General features: G+C 41.8%; 1 protein-coding gene across 2 annotated transcripts in view; it reads right to left on the bottom strand.

Annotated features, from left to right (window-relative positions):
• The window catches only part of GLI2 (GLI family zinc finger 2), a 262,344-nt gene that overhangs the window by 174,816 nt on the left and 70,059 nt on the right, over nucleotides 1-17,469 (bottom strand). Inside the window, exon 4 of one of the 2 annotated variants that reach the window (XM_037912674.2) lies at nucleotides 15,733-15,883. In XM_037912674.2, the coding sequence (XP_037768602.1) occupies nucleotides 15,733-15,853 (121 nt within the window). In that variant the 5' untranslated portion in view covers nucleotides 15,854-15,883. Of the gene's footprint in view, nucleotides 1-3,453; nucleotides 3,652-15,732; nucleotides 15,884-17,469 lie in introns of those variants that run through there. The other variant, XM_043525483.1, reaches the window with a different exon arrangement.

The following is a 17,469-nucleotide window of genomic DNA, read 5'->3' as shown; positions in this document are numbered from 1 at the left end:
TTTAAGAACATTTTTCTCTGCCACTTGCCTGACCCCAAGAGCAGTCCCACCGCTCTGCAAAGGCAGCTGTGGAATGCTCTACCAAACCCTATCAATTATTCAGTGTCAAAAGGAAGACTTAATCTGTGTGATAAAAGAATGGATTTTATCCAAGGCTTGTTCTCTTTAAAGTGATTTACACAACTAGCCTCTCCACTTGCTTGCATTGATGTAATTATTTACTTTTGCATTAATAGCCTTCCTGCACTTGGGCTATTTTAGGAGTCTTTTGTAGCCTTTAGAATTTACTAGTTTTTCACCCTCTATTTAGCGGTGGCTTTAAATTGCTTGGCTGTTTGAAATGATTGCTAAAATACTGAGCTCAGTAATGCTGGTGTAAATCTGGAGTAACTTCATGGCAGTAATTCCGCTGATTCTATATTTATACCATAGCACATAATTTGTTCTTTTGACTTTAATATCTGGGGTGGGAGTTGAGATTTCTTTTCAAATCCAGCAAGTGGTGCTTTCATATTGTTTTGATTGGCTATGACAAAGAGCATTACAACAATAAAAAGAAAAAAGCTACTGGAACAATGGATTTCACAAAGAGTGCAATGTTTTAGTTGATGCAGTTTGTTGAAAGTCTTGCTGCAGTTCTACTCCCAGTAACTGCATGCCAGGTTTAAAACAGGGAAGGCTGCATCAGCTATCAAACATGGACTTTAAGCTCTTTGAGCACAGCCAGGCCTTACTTCAACACAGTACAAAAGGAGAAGGATGGTGGTCTAGGAACCAGATCTTGGGAGTCCAGGGCTCCATTCCTTGCTCTGCCACTCTGTGTGTGATCTTGGGCAAAACACTTAGGCGCCTGAACACCTTGGATGATCTGGGCCTGTCAAGGTTCCTTCCCCACTCTGAACTCTGGGGTACAGATGTGGGGACCTGCATGAAAGACCCCCATAAGCTTATTCTTACCAGCTTAGGTTAAAAACTTCCTCAAGGTACAAACTTTGCCTTGTCCTTGAACCCTATGCTGCCACCACCAAGCGTGTTAAACAAAGAACAGGGAAAGAGCCCACTTGGAGACGTCTTCCCCCCAAAATGTCCCGCCAAGCCCTACACCCCCTTTCCTGGGGAAGGCTTGATAAAAATCCTCACCAATTTGCATAGGTGAACACAGACCCAAACCCTTGGATCTTAAGAACAATGAAAAAGCAATCAGGTTCTTAAAAGAAGAATTTTAATTAAAGAAAAAGTAAAAGAATCACCTCTGTAAAATCAGGATGGTAAATACCTTACAGGGTAATCAGATTCAAAACATAGAGAATCCCGCTAGGCAAAACTTTAAGTTACAAAAAGACACAAAAACAGGAATATACATTCCATTCAGCACACCTATTTTACCAGCCAGTAAACAAGAGAAAATCTAACGTATTTCTAGCTAGATTACTCACTAACTTTTTCCAGGAGTTCTGAAGAGCATTCCTGATCTATTCCCAGCAAAAGCATCACACAGACAGACATAGCCTTTGTTCCCCCCACCCCAGCTTTGAAAGTATCTTGTCTCCTCGTTGGTCATTTTGGTTAGGTGCCAGCGAGGTTATCTTATCTTCTTAACCCTTTACAGCTGAAAGGGTTTTGCCTCTGGCCAGGAGGGATTTTATAGTTCTGTATACAAAAAGGTGGTTACCCTTCCCTTTATATTTATGACAGGGCCTAACTCCTAGCAATTGATTTCAGTGGGAACTAAACACCTGAATATCCTTTGAGGATCTGAGCATTAGTCTTTGTGCCTCAGTTTGCCATCTATAAAAATGGGAATAATAGTCCATCCCTTCCTCACAAATGGTTTACAGGGATAAACACATTAATGGTTGTGAGGCCATACAAACCGCACAGGTGAAAAGGAATCCCCAGTAGTGCCAGGCCTTACGATGCAGTAAAGAGCATGTGGCAGTAGCATTTCTTTGGGGGGTGGGAGACTGTCCTCTATCCAGTTATGCATCATGAAAACAGGAGGAAGCATTCATGTAGTGCTTTTCATCCGTAATGTGCTTTCAAAACATTGAATAATCCTCCCAGCAGCCTGTGAGACAGGCATCATGATGCCCATTTTATCAGCGGAGAAATTACGTGCGAGACTGGTGAGTCCAGGTGGATGGCAAGTCAGTTTAGAGGTAGAATTTGAACTCAGGCGCTCCTGGTTCCCAGTCTCACACTCCTACTATACCTCTCTCATTATAAGGAAGGCTAAACGAGTTCTTCATCACATCGAGGGGCTTTGTTTGCACCCTGTGGCATGAAATATTTTTAAATGCTAAACAGAGAGATGTTCCATCTTTATGGTAAGCAATGGTGAACCTCACTGGGGAAGGGGGATTGCACTAGTGTTTGTGGCACAGGGTGGTCCCCTGAGAATCTTTTCCAGCCTCAGTAACTGACTATCACAACCCCAGGTGTTCTTAACCACCACTGTGCTTTATTATATCCCTTCAGCAGGCCTCAGCCTAGAGTGTTATTTCCATACTATCTACAATCAGTAGCCAGCTTCCCTCATTTGCTTCTGGGGAAGGGTACAGTATTAGTAGCAACCAGTCCTGCCTATTCCTGTCTTCCTTCAGGCTCCCTAGTCTCCTCCCTACTGTGGCCGTCCTGTCTGTTTATACAGTCCCAGCCACTGGGGCTATTTCCACCCTATTAGTCCCACAGCTGCACCTTTACTCAGTTAATTAGCACCTTCCCACAACTGCCTTTCAGTCAGGTCCCAATTAATGTGTATGGGTGGGGATTTGAATGACAGGGTGCTGTGTCAGCTCCTGCCTCAGCATACCCTGTTACAATTTGGTAAACTATCAATGGATACGGTGTGGTCCATGCACATCTCCATCTTTAACATGCAAGGTGCAGATACCATCTTAATCTGAACACATGAACGATGAGGTTAGCTGACTTTTAGGAACTCACTGCCAGTGTGCCCACTCATGGCTGGGGGTGGGGTAGCAGGGTCTTCTCTGCTGGTGCCCCTTGCCAACAGTTGCTCTAGCCCTGCAGCGTAGTCATCTCATTTCTTGGTCCGCCAGCCAGGTCTCATATAATCCCGCCCCTACCAGGGAAACCGAGTCCAGCACAACAACAGTCTGGTGCCTTTATTTCCCATCTTCAGCTCAACTTCAGGCTGTATTGGCCTTCCAACCCTAATCTCCAGGGGTCTTTGTGCCACTGTCCCCACTGAGCTCATAGGGGAACCCAGGCATACTCTCTATTCTGGGCTCCAGCCCAGGAATCCTGTAGTAAGCAACTCAGGTCTGTCTATTCAGACCTACTGCTTCCTCCCTGGGTACTTTCTACCTCACCCTGTGTCCAGGCCTTTCACACAACCCCTTCCAGGCTCACTTTTCTGCAGACCCCAAAAGGAAAATAGATTAGTGATGGGGATCAAAGCAAATGTAAAGGCCTCATACTAGGCTTTACCTGCCCCAAAGGAGGTGCTGGTGTCTAGCAGCTTCAGCATAGGCCCCACCCACAGCCCAGTCTTCCCCCAGGTAGTCTCTCAGTTTCCTCTGGCACCAGCCAGGCCTTCCCTCAAGCAGTCTCTGGCTAGGTCCTGACCCCAGCCAGCCCTTCTTTCAAAGGGCTAACATAAGAAGCCCACTCTTTCTCCCAGTCAGCCGCTAGTGAGCTGGGCTTTTCCACTTTTAAATCCTCCCTGCAGGAGTACACCTCTCACAGGTGTAACAGGATGGGGCTGATTGAGCTCACAGGCTTTCATTAACCCCTTCCTGGACAGTATGGGTCTGTATACCCTATAACAGACTGCAGAGTTAATTGGACTGATCTAACAAACTATTTCATTGCACATAATCCACTATCATCCCCTCCAGATTTGCACTGTGCATGAAGTTTCTTCTGCTGCCACTTCCTCCACTGTTCCCCTTTGCTAACTGCCTGATCAGAGAGAGATCCAAGGGAAGGAAACAGCAAAAGGAGAAGCCGCCAAGCCCTTTGGAAAGCAACATTAATATAAAGAACATAAACACCCCAAACTTCCTTTAGCTTAGTGCTAAAATACAGCCCACAAATTTGGGAGGAACCAGAGAACAAACTATAGACTAGAGCATCCAAGACACTCTGAAGTAATACTAAAGAAACTTATTTCATATTTCCAGTCCAAAATCAACAAGTACTTGCCATGTACTCGAGCCACGCACATTGAACTGAACATGGATCTACACTATTTATTCTAATGCATTTATGTTGGCAATAGCCTCTCCTCCAGGTGTCAGGAATCCTGGGTTCTCGTCCCAAGTCTGCCCAAGTGATTTTATCTCTCCAGGCCTCAGTTTTCTTCATCTATACAGTGGGGGTGACAATACTTATTTAACTCACAGTGATACTGTGAGGCTTAATTTATTAATGTTTGTAAGAATCCTGAACCACTCAAACAGAGAATGGTGTCAATTACAACGCATTAACAACAATAGGGATATGATTAGAGTGTAAAAAAGTCACTTCAGGAAAGCACTGAGGCATTCACACTATGTTACCCACTGCTGTCTTTTCACATTAGCGTACAAATGACCCAGAATTGGAGAAGTTTGCCATTACTGACACAGCTCATGCTAAGACAGCAGAATTTGCTGAAAGGAACAGAGAATAGGTCTGAACTAGGTCTATGGAAAATAAGTAGGGCTGTCAAGTGATTAAAAGAATTAATCGCAACTAATCGAGTGACTACAACATGTAAGTACTGGAGTGCAAACTCTTTATCATGAAAGCTGAACTTACAAATGTAGATTTATGTACAAAAAATTACTGCATTCAACAATAAAACAACGTAAAACTTTAGAGCCTACAAATCCACTCAGTCCTACTTCTTGTTCAGCCAGTCACTCAGACAAACAAGTTTGTTTACATTTGCAGGCGATAATGCTGCCCGCTTCTTATTTACAATGTCACCTGAAAGTGAGAACAGATGTTTGCATGGCACTTTTATAGCCAGCGTTGCAAGATATTTACATGCCAGATGCACTAACGATTCATATGTACCTTCATCTTCAGCCAACATTCCAGAAGACATGCATCCATGCTGATGATGGGTTCTGCTTGATAACGATCCAAAGCAGTGCAGACCGATGCATGTTCACTTTCATCATCTGATTCAGATGCCACCAGCAGAAGGTTGATTTTCTTTTTTGGTGGTTCGGGTTCTATAGTTTCTGCATCTGAGTACTGCTCTTTTAAGACAGCTGAAAGCATTCCCCACACCTCGCCCCTCTCAGATTTTGGAAGGCACTTCAGATTCTTAAACCTTGGGTCGAGTGCTGTAGCTGTCTTTAGAAATCTCACATTGGTACCTTCTTTGCTTTTTGTCAAATCTGGAGTGAAAGTGTTCTTAAAATGAACAACATGTGCTGGGTCATCATCCAAGACTGCTATAATATGAAATACATGGCAGAATGTGGGTAAAACAGAGCAGGAGACATACTATTCTCCCCCAAGGAGTTCAGTCAAAATTTAATTAACGCATTTTTTTTTAACGAACGTCATCAGCATGGAAGCATGTCCTATGGAATGGAAGCCAAAGCATGAGGGGCATACGAATGTTTAGCATATCTGGCAAGTAAATACCCTGTAATGCTGGCTACAAAAGTGCCATGCAAAAGCCTGTTCTCACTTTCAGGTGACATTGTAAATAAGAAGCAGGCAGCATTATCTCCCGTAAATGTAAACAAACTTGTTTGTCTTAGCAATTGGCTGAATAAGAAGTAGGACTGAGTGGACTTGTGGGCTCTAAAGTTTTACATTGTTGTTTTTGAGAGCAGTTAAGTAACAAAAAAAAATCTACATTTGTAAATTGCACTTTCACGATAAAGAGATTGCATTATGGTACTTTTATGAAGTGAATTGAAAAATACTATTTCTTGTTTATCATTTTTACAGTGCAAATATTTGTAATAAAATAATAATATAAAGTGAGCACTGTACACTTTGTATTGTGTGTTGTAATTAAAATCAATATATTTGAAAATGTAGAAAATCATCCAAAATAGTTAATATATTTCAATTGGTATTCTACTGTTTAACAGTGTGATTAAAACTGATTAATTGCTATTAATTTTTTTAATCACAATTAATTTTTTTTAGTTAATTGCATGTGTTAAGTGCAATCAATCGACAGCCTTAAAAATAAGATTGTAGTGTTGTCTGCGAGAGCCAGCCTTTGGAACCCATGAAACAATATACACAGCACCGAAACGCAAACAAGTATCCTCTTAGGTATCATTTAGTTATTAATAGCACCAGCACCACTGTGCAACAATATCAACCATGTATGCGAAGAATGACTTTACAGTTAAACCAATCAAAGTGTTTTAAATTGGCCTGAGATACTGAATGTTGGGTAGGATTAAGACTCTATCCCGATGTGCCTTGGCATCTTTAATTAACAGAATTGGTCAGAAATTTAGTTTTATGTTTCATCCTACAGTTAAATCTGCAAATTAAAGGGATATTCTTAAACATTTATATTACAGTAGTGGCCTAGAGACCAGCCAAATCAGGGTCTCATGGTGCTAGGTACTATACAAACTTATTGTAAAGACAGTCTTTGCCCCAAAGAGCTTACAGTCTAAAAGACAAAACATAACAGCAGATGGAAACAAACAAGCAGGTGAGGGTGAGTGGCAGGGAAAACTAGGTCAGAAAAATACCTCATGTCAATTCTTGGTCAATTGGGAGCGGTGGACACAACCTTGACACCTGTACAGCAGTTCCCCTTGGGCTGCCATTTCTCACTGCATTACGGAAAAATCGAGTTTGGAGGAGGGACTTGAAGGAGGATAATGTGGTGGCTTAGAGACTTTCATTGGGAGTTTTTTCCACTCCTAAGGGGTGGAATAGTGGGAGAGTGCAAGAGTGCTTGTCAGAGAAGCAGAGAATTGTGCGAGTGAGCTGGACATGACTGGCGCAGTGAAGGCATGCGCCATTAGTGCAAGATCATGCGCATAATAAAGAGAAAAATTCTGATTTTGTAGAATTGTGTTTTTCTATTACTGCAAATATACACTCTTCACTGTGAGCAACTGCCATCCCCTTGGATTGCAGGGACACCATTCTGTGTCCCACAGTAAGTTTTTCCTCCACTAACAGTATAACCTCCATCTCACAAAAGAGTTGGCAGGCCTGATTCTGACTCCCTGAAAGCCACGGTGTCGCATCACCTGAGGCAGGTCACCTGCCTGCTACTTGCCCCTCCCATCTGCAGTGTCTCACAAAATAAACAAGTAAGCCAGTCTACCAGACAGGCTGCATTACAGCCTAGCTGCATGGAGAGATCTCACACAGTGTTTCAAAATGAAAGGCATTTGAGGCCATTCTTTTCAGACACTTGCCATAGGGAAATGCATCTAACTTTAATGCTGGCTGTTGAAGCAACCAGCGCTGCTTGGCCTACTAGTTAAACCTTAAATGCTGAGAACAACTGACATGATAAGAGAAGAGACGTTTAGCAAGGTCACAGGGATTCCTGCTTAGCATGCACAGCCGCATTGTGGGCGATGTGGCTGTAAGACGCTCCTCATCTCCTTGACTTGTTTGTCAAGCTAAAGCACTTTGCACCTGGGGAATGGCTTCATGAGTTGTAGGCATGGTTCGTGACTGCTTGCTGGCATGCTAAAAGAGTTGGCGGATGTGATTGCAGAGCCATTGGCCATTATCTTTGAAAACTCATGGCGATCGGGGGAAGTCCCGGATGACTGGAAAAAGGCTAATGTAGTGCCCATCTTTAAAAAAGGGAAGAAGGAGGATCCAGGGAACTACAGGCCAGTCAGCCTCACCTCAGTCCCTGGAAAAATCATGGAGCAGGTCCTCAAGGAATCAATTCTGAAGCACTTAGAGAAGAGGAAAGTGATCAGGAACAGTCAGCATGGATTCACCAAGGGCAAGTCATGCCTGACTAATCTAATTGCCTTTTATGACGAGATAACTGGCTCTGTGGATGAAGGGAAAGCAGTGGATGTGTTGTTCCTTGACTTTAGCAAAGTTTTTGACACGGTCTCCCACAGTACTCTTGCCAGCAAGTTAAAGAAGTATGGGCTGGATGAATGGACTATAAGGTGGATAGAAAGCTGGCTAGATCATCGGGCTCAACGGGTAGTGATCAATGGCTCCATGTCTAGTTGGCAGCCGGTATCAAGTGGAGGGCCCCAAGGGTCAGTCCTGGGGCCGGTTTTGTTCAATATCTTCATAAATGATGTGGAGGATGGTGTGGATTGCACCCTCAGCAAGTTCGCAGATGACACTAAACTGGGAGGTGAGGTAGATACGCTGGAGGGTAGGGATAGGATACAAAGGGACCTAGACAAATTAGAGGATTGGGCCAAAAGAAATCTGATGAGGTTCAACAAGGACAAGTGCAGAGTCCTGCACTTAGGACGGAAGAATCCAACGCACCGCTACAGACTAGGGACTGAATGGCTCGGCAGCAGTTCTGCAGAAAAGGACCTAGGGGTTACAGTGGACAAGAAGCTGGATATGAGTCAACAGTGTGTCCTTGTTGCCAAGAAGGCCAATGGCATTTTGGGATGTATATGTAGGGGCACTGCCAGCAGATCGAGGGACGTGATCCTTCCCCTCTATTCGACACTGGTGAGGCCTCATCTGGAGTACTGTGTCCAGTTTTGGGCCCCACACTACAAGAAGGATGTGGAAAAATTGGAAAGAGTCCAGCGGAGGGCAACAAAAATGATTAGGGGACTGGAACACATGACTTATGAGAAGAGGCTGAGGGAACTGGGGATGTTTAGTCTACGGAAGAGAAGAATGAGGGGGGATTTGATAGCTGCTTTCAACTACCTGAAAGGGGGTTCCAAAGAGGATGGCTCCAGACTGTTCTCAGTGGTAGCAGATGACAGAACAAGGAGTAATGGTCTCAAGTTGCAGTGGGGGAGATTTAGGTTTGATATTAGGAAAAACTTTTTCACTAGGAGGGTGGTGAAACACTGGAATGCGTTACCTAGGGAGGTGGTAGAATCTCCTTCCTTAGAAGTTTTTAAGGTCAGGCTTGACAAAGCCCTGGCTGGGATGATTTAATTGGGGATCGGCCCTGCTTTGAGCAGGGGGTTGAACTAGATGACCTCCTGAGGTCCCTTCCAACCCTGATATTCTATGATTCTATGATACCATTCACAAACTGCTGATCAAACAGTAGCTGGCAAAAATAATACAGGATAGTGGGGGTTTTGACCTCACCTATCTTAGCCATGGTTTCTTCTAGTCTTCAGGTGAGCAACATAAATATGCAGATAATCACAACCATGACATTTTAGGAACAAAGACTGTCTGGTCTAAGTATCTGAAACCCTTGGAGATCCCAAGAGGCCCCATAGGAGCATACATGAGACAAGAAGGCTGGCAGCTGATGTCTGCAGCAATAGGGTGCAGGGGCCATGGTGGTACTGGAGTCCACTCTAAGCCATCAGGTGACAACAAGACCTTTTTATTTAAAGGGCTTTATAGAACTGACATTTTAGGAGGCAAGTTAAACCATGGATCATTCCGCCTGTTATTGGTATTACTGTGGAGCCTAGAGGTCCCAAGCAAGGTATGGAATCCCATTGTGGTAGACAATGTCCAAACACACAGGAGAAGACAGTCCCTGCCATAGAGAGCTTACAGTCTAAACAATGGGATTCTCCCATTCCTCCAGTTTCAGTAGTTGCCACTTTCTGCCCTGAACAGCAGAACCAGGAGGTTAGATTAATTGCATCATTTGCAAAGTTTTAAAGACATTTCACAACATATCAATAGAGAGAAGGACGAGCAAGAACATGTCAGTGCCTCATATTCCTCTTCCTGGAAAAATTGGACAAAGGAATGAAGAATAGTCTTTAGAGGAGATCCCTGCCCTGGCAGGGTGGATAGAGTTGATGATCTAATAGGGCGTTTGTTTCTAATTTTTTACATTCTCAGGAACACACACACACACACACACACTGAATTTTTTATTTTGCTGAGGTCTGCTGGGACTTCTCCATTCCCTTCTCCACATGTACATAGACTTCCCATACTCCAGTACTGAGTAAGATAAGCTGCACATGGACTCCTTGCCAATGCCACTCTTGTGTTGCTTAGAAAAGATTTCTGCAGAGCACTGGGCAGGGCTTCTTGCCTCTCTCTTCTGCTTACTGAAAGTGCTGCTTCTGCAGTGGTCAGCATTCCTGCCAACCCATAAATTAAGTGACCAAATTTGGTCCCAAACTGGTCCTTAGCAGAGCAGCTCACCATTCTATCCTTACAGTACATCCGAGGGTTAGGGGCTAAATTTCATCAGCTGAAGCACTAATATTAAAAGGAGAGTTACCTACTGGGAAAAGTGCATGCTGTTACCTACTGGTTCTCCAATTTGGTTTTCCCATGTATATGCCAAATGACTTGTTGGACTTCGTATACAAAGTATTCCCATAGATCAGAGGCAGTCAGACCTGTGCAGCTAACATAAAATAAATTACCACCCTATGATAAATGGTTCTATTAGCAATCCAGATTGTTAAACTCAGATAGAACAGAATGGAGGGAGTACTGCCCCATTCATCCTCCCTCCGGCAGATACCAAGTTGTAAATAGGTTATTTTGTGTGTAAATAACGCATTAAAACTCAGCATTAGCCATGTCTTTTGATAGAGAGGAAATTGTTCCAAATAAATAATCCCAGACAGGAATGTAAAGTAAGCCAGATTTAATAGTGCATGCCTGCTGCAGCCGTGTTAAACATGACTAAAATGATAAACCCCAGAATATACTAATAGTAAACTTTGCTCTGACATCAAAGTAATGAGGCTGTATTTTTACCCAGCTTTAGAAATGTTAAAATTAGTCCTGACAGAGCCAGACATCAGAAAAGTGTTTCAGACATAAACACCATCAATTTAGGAACCTGGTGTTTGTGTCATGGAGGAGAGGGGCGGCGAGGGAAAGTTTCATCCTGGGACTCGCTAACAACTGGCAGTTAGCACTTTTTAGGACTTTTATTTAATTTTTGGTTTAGAGTCAGAAGCGAAACCCTCCCCCCAATATCTCAACATTTTTTTAAAATGACATTATTTATATTATAACAGCCTCTGTAGGCATCAGCTGAGGTTGGGGCCCCACTGTGCTAGGTACTGGCCATACACATAGTAAAAGAGATAGTCCCTGTGCCCTTGAAAGCAAAGAGACAAATCTGCTCTTGGATATACGAGTGGAACTCCATAAGCCAAGTGCAGAGTTTGCTCTTTGCCCTGAAATGCAATACAGACTACATTTTGCAGAAGTGTTCTCTAAATGTGGGTGTTTTAAGTTGTGCTTCCCAAATTTCAGGCACTGAAAAAAAATCACAGACCACTTTTGGAAAACTGGCTGCATATAACTCGTAAATATCACCATTAATAACCCCGGCTCCCCACCAAACACACACTTATTGAAATTGAAAATCATTTGCCAGAATGATTTATGGAAAAAACTGAACATTAGGAGAGTCTTCCCTGATGTCATTTCTGCAAGGTCAATTTCTGAGTAGCTGATCAATGAATTACTATATTAAAAAAAAAGGCAAAGAAGATCTCTAAAGTGTCAGCTTTAGGAGACTAAAATATGAGATGCAGATTGTTAATCTGAAAGAACTATTCTACTCTGACAGCATCAACAATGCCAATCTTTTTTTCTACAGCCATAACTTAATCTGTTTAAGGCCACAGACAACACTTTGGACAAATACTCAGAATAAGTGAAGTAGAAATGGAGATTGGACAAGTTACAAAAATACAGTAAAGCAATGAGGGTTCTTAAATCAGTTTGTTAATATATTTGGTTTATTGCTTCATTTTATTGGATCTTAATTAAAAGTAAACCCTTGTGATTCTATGCCGATTTTACAAGGGAAAAAAGCTATGATGAGAGAAACATGGTGCAGTAGCATTTGATCTAATACAACAATGACTCAGTAGAATCTGAAAGAACAGGAAGTGTATTGTAGAATATGCTTGTTTGGTTCTGGAGAAGACATTTTTGAGTTGCAATGCTAGCAGTGCCTTGTTGCTGCTTTCTGACATGCTAATATGAAGAATATAACCCATATAGCACGTAGAAGCCATCAAATAAAATAGTAATAAAATAAATAATAATAATAATGTAATCAATTCCATCACAAGTTTATTCTGGATGAGGCAGAAACATGTAATGACCTCAACACAGGTCTGGAAGCCAAAAACTCCCAAATTTTAAGCCTGCTCTAATATTGACACATGCACCAGCCTACTCCCCCTCCCCTCTCCACCAACATGGCCTTATGCAACTTATTTAACCTACTTAGTTCCGTTTTCCCTCTTTTGTAAAATGGGAGTATAAAATAAACACCAACCTTACATTCCTCTGAGTAATGAGTCAATGTCTGTTAAGAGCTTTGAGGATGAAAATTACTATATAAGTGCTACTATTATTATGTAGACATAGGAAGTCAATGTGTATCCTTTCAGTGATGAACTGCTAATCCATAGCTTACACTTAGCTACTTTTGCAACATATCTAAAGCATTCTGATTCATTTCACATATATATATGTGCGCGTGCGCGCACACACACACACACACAAACAGACACACTTCCCCAATCTTTTGGGGAGCTTTTCCATTTCAGAAGCACTAATTTCATTCTAATCAGATTTCAAAGAAAGGCCTTCAAAAAAAGAAAACAACAGTCATATTCTTTGTAAATTTCATTGACTAGTATCAGATCTGGAGTACACTTTACTGCTAGCCACGTTAGATAATTTATTAACTTTTCTTCTCACAGTATGATATAGATTTTGCTCTTTACATCTCATTACACAATGCTTTCATCACACTTCTCCTGACATCTTCAAACAATCTTCTTCTTCCTTTTCCACTTCATTTTAATAAGATGAGAAAAGTTGAGCTTGTAAATCATTCATTCCAGAGTAGATAGCACAGTGATAATATGAAACATGTCATATGTATAAAAAGAATCAAGTCTCCAGTATGAGACCAAAAGGGTCAAGAACATCAAGTCTTGGGGCCAGATTCTAGTCTCAGTACACTTGTGTAAATCTGGAGTAACTCCAGATTTAGGTCCCAATTTGGGACAGCATCCCTATTCAGAATAGCACCCAAGCATGTGTTGAACTTTAGCACATGCTTAAGCCTCATTCACATGAATGGGACTTTAGAGTGTGCCAAAGTTAAGAATGTGTTTAGTTGTTGTTCTGAACAGGGATGGTCATAAGCAGATGCTTGAATCCTAACTCATGACCTTATGCTAGTTTAACAGAAGTCACCTCTTGATAGCAGATTTCCAGGAGTCATGTAATTTCTGTCCCTAATTTAATCAATTCTGCAAATTTTCCATTCTGCAAATGTAAAAAGTTAAAGTTAACAAAAAAACTAGATCCAAATTCATGCAAAAATTTGGATTTGGCTCCAGAACCTAATTTCACAGCTGAGGCCCATCTCCAAAGTAATACCTTGGTAAAAGGTTTTCAGGGGGTTTTAACAGACATTTCCTTTATTAAAAAGATTTATATAACAGGTGAACAGCTCCAGTGTCTTATATTCCAAGAGCTGTTTCCTTTGTCTGTACTTGGGAAGCTTTCACAGAAAATACTAGTATGTTTCTTAGACCTAGTCAGAGTTTTGGAAAGAATCTATGGGTAAAAAACAGATACTCACAACTTGTGCTGGAAAGGACTGGGGTCATGGTTCTGCCAACTGAAAACAAGACTAAGTTACCTAGTGATGCCGGAAGCAGAGAAACCTATAGAATAATTTTACTGCCGTCTTGAGATGAGAAATTACTATGTATTTAAGGAAGGGGAGGAGAGGGATTCATTTTGAGGTAGAATCTGCCTAGCAATAAGGTATATTTTTAAGAGAGAAAAAAGAAACCTAAAAAGTTTATACAGCTGGGGATGCCACTTGTCACATTCCAAATGGGAGAGTCCCTTCTAAATTTGTCTCTCTGTGCCCTACTGAGAGAGGCCTTTCTGTCCCTGTCCTCAAAAAGAACAGTGGGATGTCCACCCAACCTTCGTACCATCCCTAGCCTTCCTCTTCTGTACCAGCTACCAGAAAATATCAGCAAGCTCAAAACTAGCTTCCCATACTGAAGTTCAGAGCTGGGATACATGAGGTCATTCAGAGATAGATGCAGTTCAACTGACTTGACAAAAAGGAGATACGGTACTACAGGGTTTGTTTTAAGGGATTTTGTTCCTATTAGGCACTGTACCATTTCCTTAATATATCTTAACTCTGAAGATCACTCCTAGTGTTGGTTCCCACATTTAATTTGGGGTCCAAATATTGACTGTGAAAACACAGAACTGGATATCATGAGGCCCTACCACAGTATTGACATATATCTCCAAAGAGGAGACAAATTTGCCACATCCCACAGAGGTGTGTGGATGGTCCTGCCCACCAAAACCTCAAGCCCCAGTCTTGTTAGAGTAACAGAGCCCTCTGAAAATTGTCACCATACCAAAAGGTTATTCGCTTCTATAAATCCAAGTGCTGCCCTTTCCAGGCCTACTGGGACCTGGAGGCAGCTCGTCTCCATGCTACAAGTGAGAGTCTCCTTGAGCTGAAGACCCCACTCAAAGGGGTTCCACTCCTTTTACCTCCATCCTTAACAACTGACAGCTGACTGACAGCTTGCACTCAGCCTTCCCATGTAGCAGGACTTCCCCCCCCCAACCCCTTTGATTTGGGAAGGAGTGATTAACACTTTTTCCCCATGCTGGGGAGTAGGGGCGGGAAAGGGAGCAAGGTATGTACATTCCATGTCAATCTTAACTCACTGCTTCCATGATCAACATTTGAAGGTCTGATCCTGCTTCCACTGGACTCTGTGAGAGTTTTGCCATTGACTTCAATGGCAACAGGATCAAACCCTTAGCATTTTCACTAAGTGGAGGAAAGGAAATCAAATTCTGGATTATCCCTGATGTAACAGAAATATTGAGAAACTAGAGAAGTTTCTTTAGTTGTATGTCCTCTTGCACTCTTGAATTTAGAGTGGAGTATCAGCAGTGACAACCAGAAATGAGATAGTAATCTTTTTAGCTCATTAGAAAAAAAAAATCAAAGCAGATGCAAGAAATATAGATCTTCTACCACAATGATGATAACACAAAATGCACTCAGCTCTACCAAACCTAGTAAGGGACATTTTAATTTCCACGTGGCTAAGTGTTACACAAAATGCTGCATACATCAAATGAAACCAGGCATCAGTGAGATCAGTGACTGCTTGTCAAAATTTTCTAATGATTATATTTAATTCAGATTTAGTTTAACAAGAATGGAGTCCTCCCGTCTTCTGACCCCCAAGTCTGATTTGGTCACGTGTCATGCAGAGTCATCATGCATCCGATGAAGTGAGCTGTAGCTCACGAAAGCTTATGCTCAAATAAATTTGTTAGTCTCTAAGGTGCCACAAGTACTCCTTTTCTTTTTGCGAATACAGACGAACACGGCTACCACTCTGAAACCCATCATGCTACAATAACCTGTTGACTGCTACACCATGACACAGAGACTGCCAGCTGTCAGCTTACAGTTCTGGTGAGACCTTCGAAGGCCAGGAATCCCAATGAACTCAGCATATTCACATGAGAACATATGCCACCATTCTTATTAAATTCTAACAGTCTAATGAAAAACACTCCTGCTGTTTTCAAAGTGTGGAAAACATAAAGTACCTCCTTGTGCTGCTGCTGCTAAGGGAGCAGGTTTCTTCCCCATTTCAGGAAAGCCATTCCCCTCCAGAATTGCACCTTTCCCTTCTTTTTTCCCAGCAGAAGTTGAAGCGGAAGTTTCCATCTTAGATGCGCATATTCCAGCTCAGGAACCCTAAGGAACACAAAACAAAAACACATTTCTGTCACTTCTTGAACAAAAGAAGCAAAATGAGCCCCATGAGGGAGAGGCCAATACATCATCACAATCCAAAAGTAAATTAAAAAAAACAACAAAGATCTCCTAAGTTTCTTTCCCTAGCAGCCTGGCTGCTATAATTATAACCAGAAAGGGCTTGGCTCTGCAAAGTGCGGAGTGCTCTCAATTCCCATTGATGTCATGGGAGTTGAACAGGCTCAGGACCTCAAAGGATCAGGCCCATTTTTTTAATTAAAAGTTTTGACTGGATTTTATTTTGTGGGTTATTATACAATCAATCCACAGAGGGGATTGCATTCCTCCAACAGACAGAGAGAAAAACTGACAGTGGGAAGAAAAGGAATGGAGTCGAATGTGAAAGAGAGATGGAAGTTTTGACTGAATGAGCAGCATGTAAAGTGGTAGTGACATACAGAGGTTTAGTGCGTATAAAAAGGAATAACTGATTATACATGTTGAGCAACAAGCTGTCATAATAAAACTTCAAGTGGGGGCCAGAAATTTTCAAGAATTTGCAGTTTCTATGTAGAGAAGCTAATTTAAGGTGAACATTTGTGCTCAATTACTCCCCACCTCCACACCATTTTTCAACCCACTTGAATGATAATAAACAATAGGTACTTAACACCCTATGCAACACTCAGGCAAAACTTCCATTGAGTCTTGTCTGTTCAATTCAGGTTCTTATTTCATGCCCAAAGTCATATCTGAGAATCAAATTTTTGCCTGGGTTAAGGAGTGCCAAATTATGCAACTTAAGCTGCATTTTAAAGCGCAGGATATCAAAGCACAAGTGTATTTTTATTCATATCTGTAAGACACCCCCCGCCCCCATCCTCCCAAAACACTGGTTCGGCGTGAGAAAGAAAGGCTAATCCAATACAATCCTAAAGTGGGTTTCCCCTAGAGGCCCCATCACATTTTCATTTCTGGTCCTCGTCCACATTAATATAGCTGAAGGCTTCCTAGCTTTATCTGAGATGTCAGTTTAGTTCCTACTTTGGAAAAGGTGGAGGTGGGAGATACTGAAACCATTTGGGGTCTTGAGAGAAATCACAGCAAGATCCCACTCCCTCTTCCATTTTTAATTATAGTTTGTGTAAATTATCCAGCCTCAAAAATTTGCTGGAATACACAGGCTGCTTCAGTTACAGGAATTAACTGGATCAGCCAAAAAACTTCTCGGAAAGAGTGAGAGAACTTTTGGGTTGGAGTCAGTTTCACTGTAACAGCATCACTTCAAATTTTCCTCACTTTACATTGTGAATAAAGATTTACAGAGTCCTGAACAGCTTTGATTAAAGAAAGTCCACATGCCTTGCAAACTTTTCTCCATATAAAGATTCTGGGAACTCCCATTTGTTTTGTCTGATACATTTTACCCTTTCCTTGGCTGAACCCAGATGTGAGCTCTTTTTTCCCCTTGCTACCTTGATGATTTTTTTTTTATTTTAATATTTTTATATCTTTAAAAAAATTAAAGAAAAAAATGTCTCTCTCCTCTTGGATTAGTTTATGTATTATAATGATTCTTATTATTT

Source organism: Chelonia mydas, chromosome 11 (genome assembly GCF_015237465.2).
Source record: "Chelonia mydas isolate rCheMyd1 chromosome 11, rCheMyd1.pri.v2, whole genome shotgun sequence".
Lineage (NCBI taxonomy): Eukaryota > Metazoa > Chordata > Testudines > Cheloniidae > Chelonia > Chelonia mydas.
This window is presented reverse-complemented; position numbering and strand designations above follow the sequence as displayed.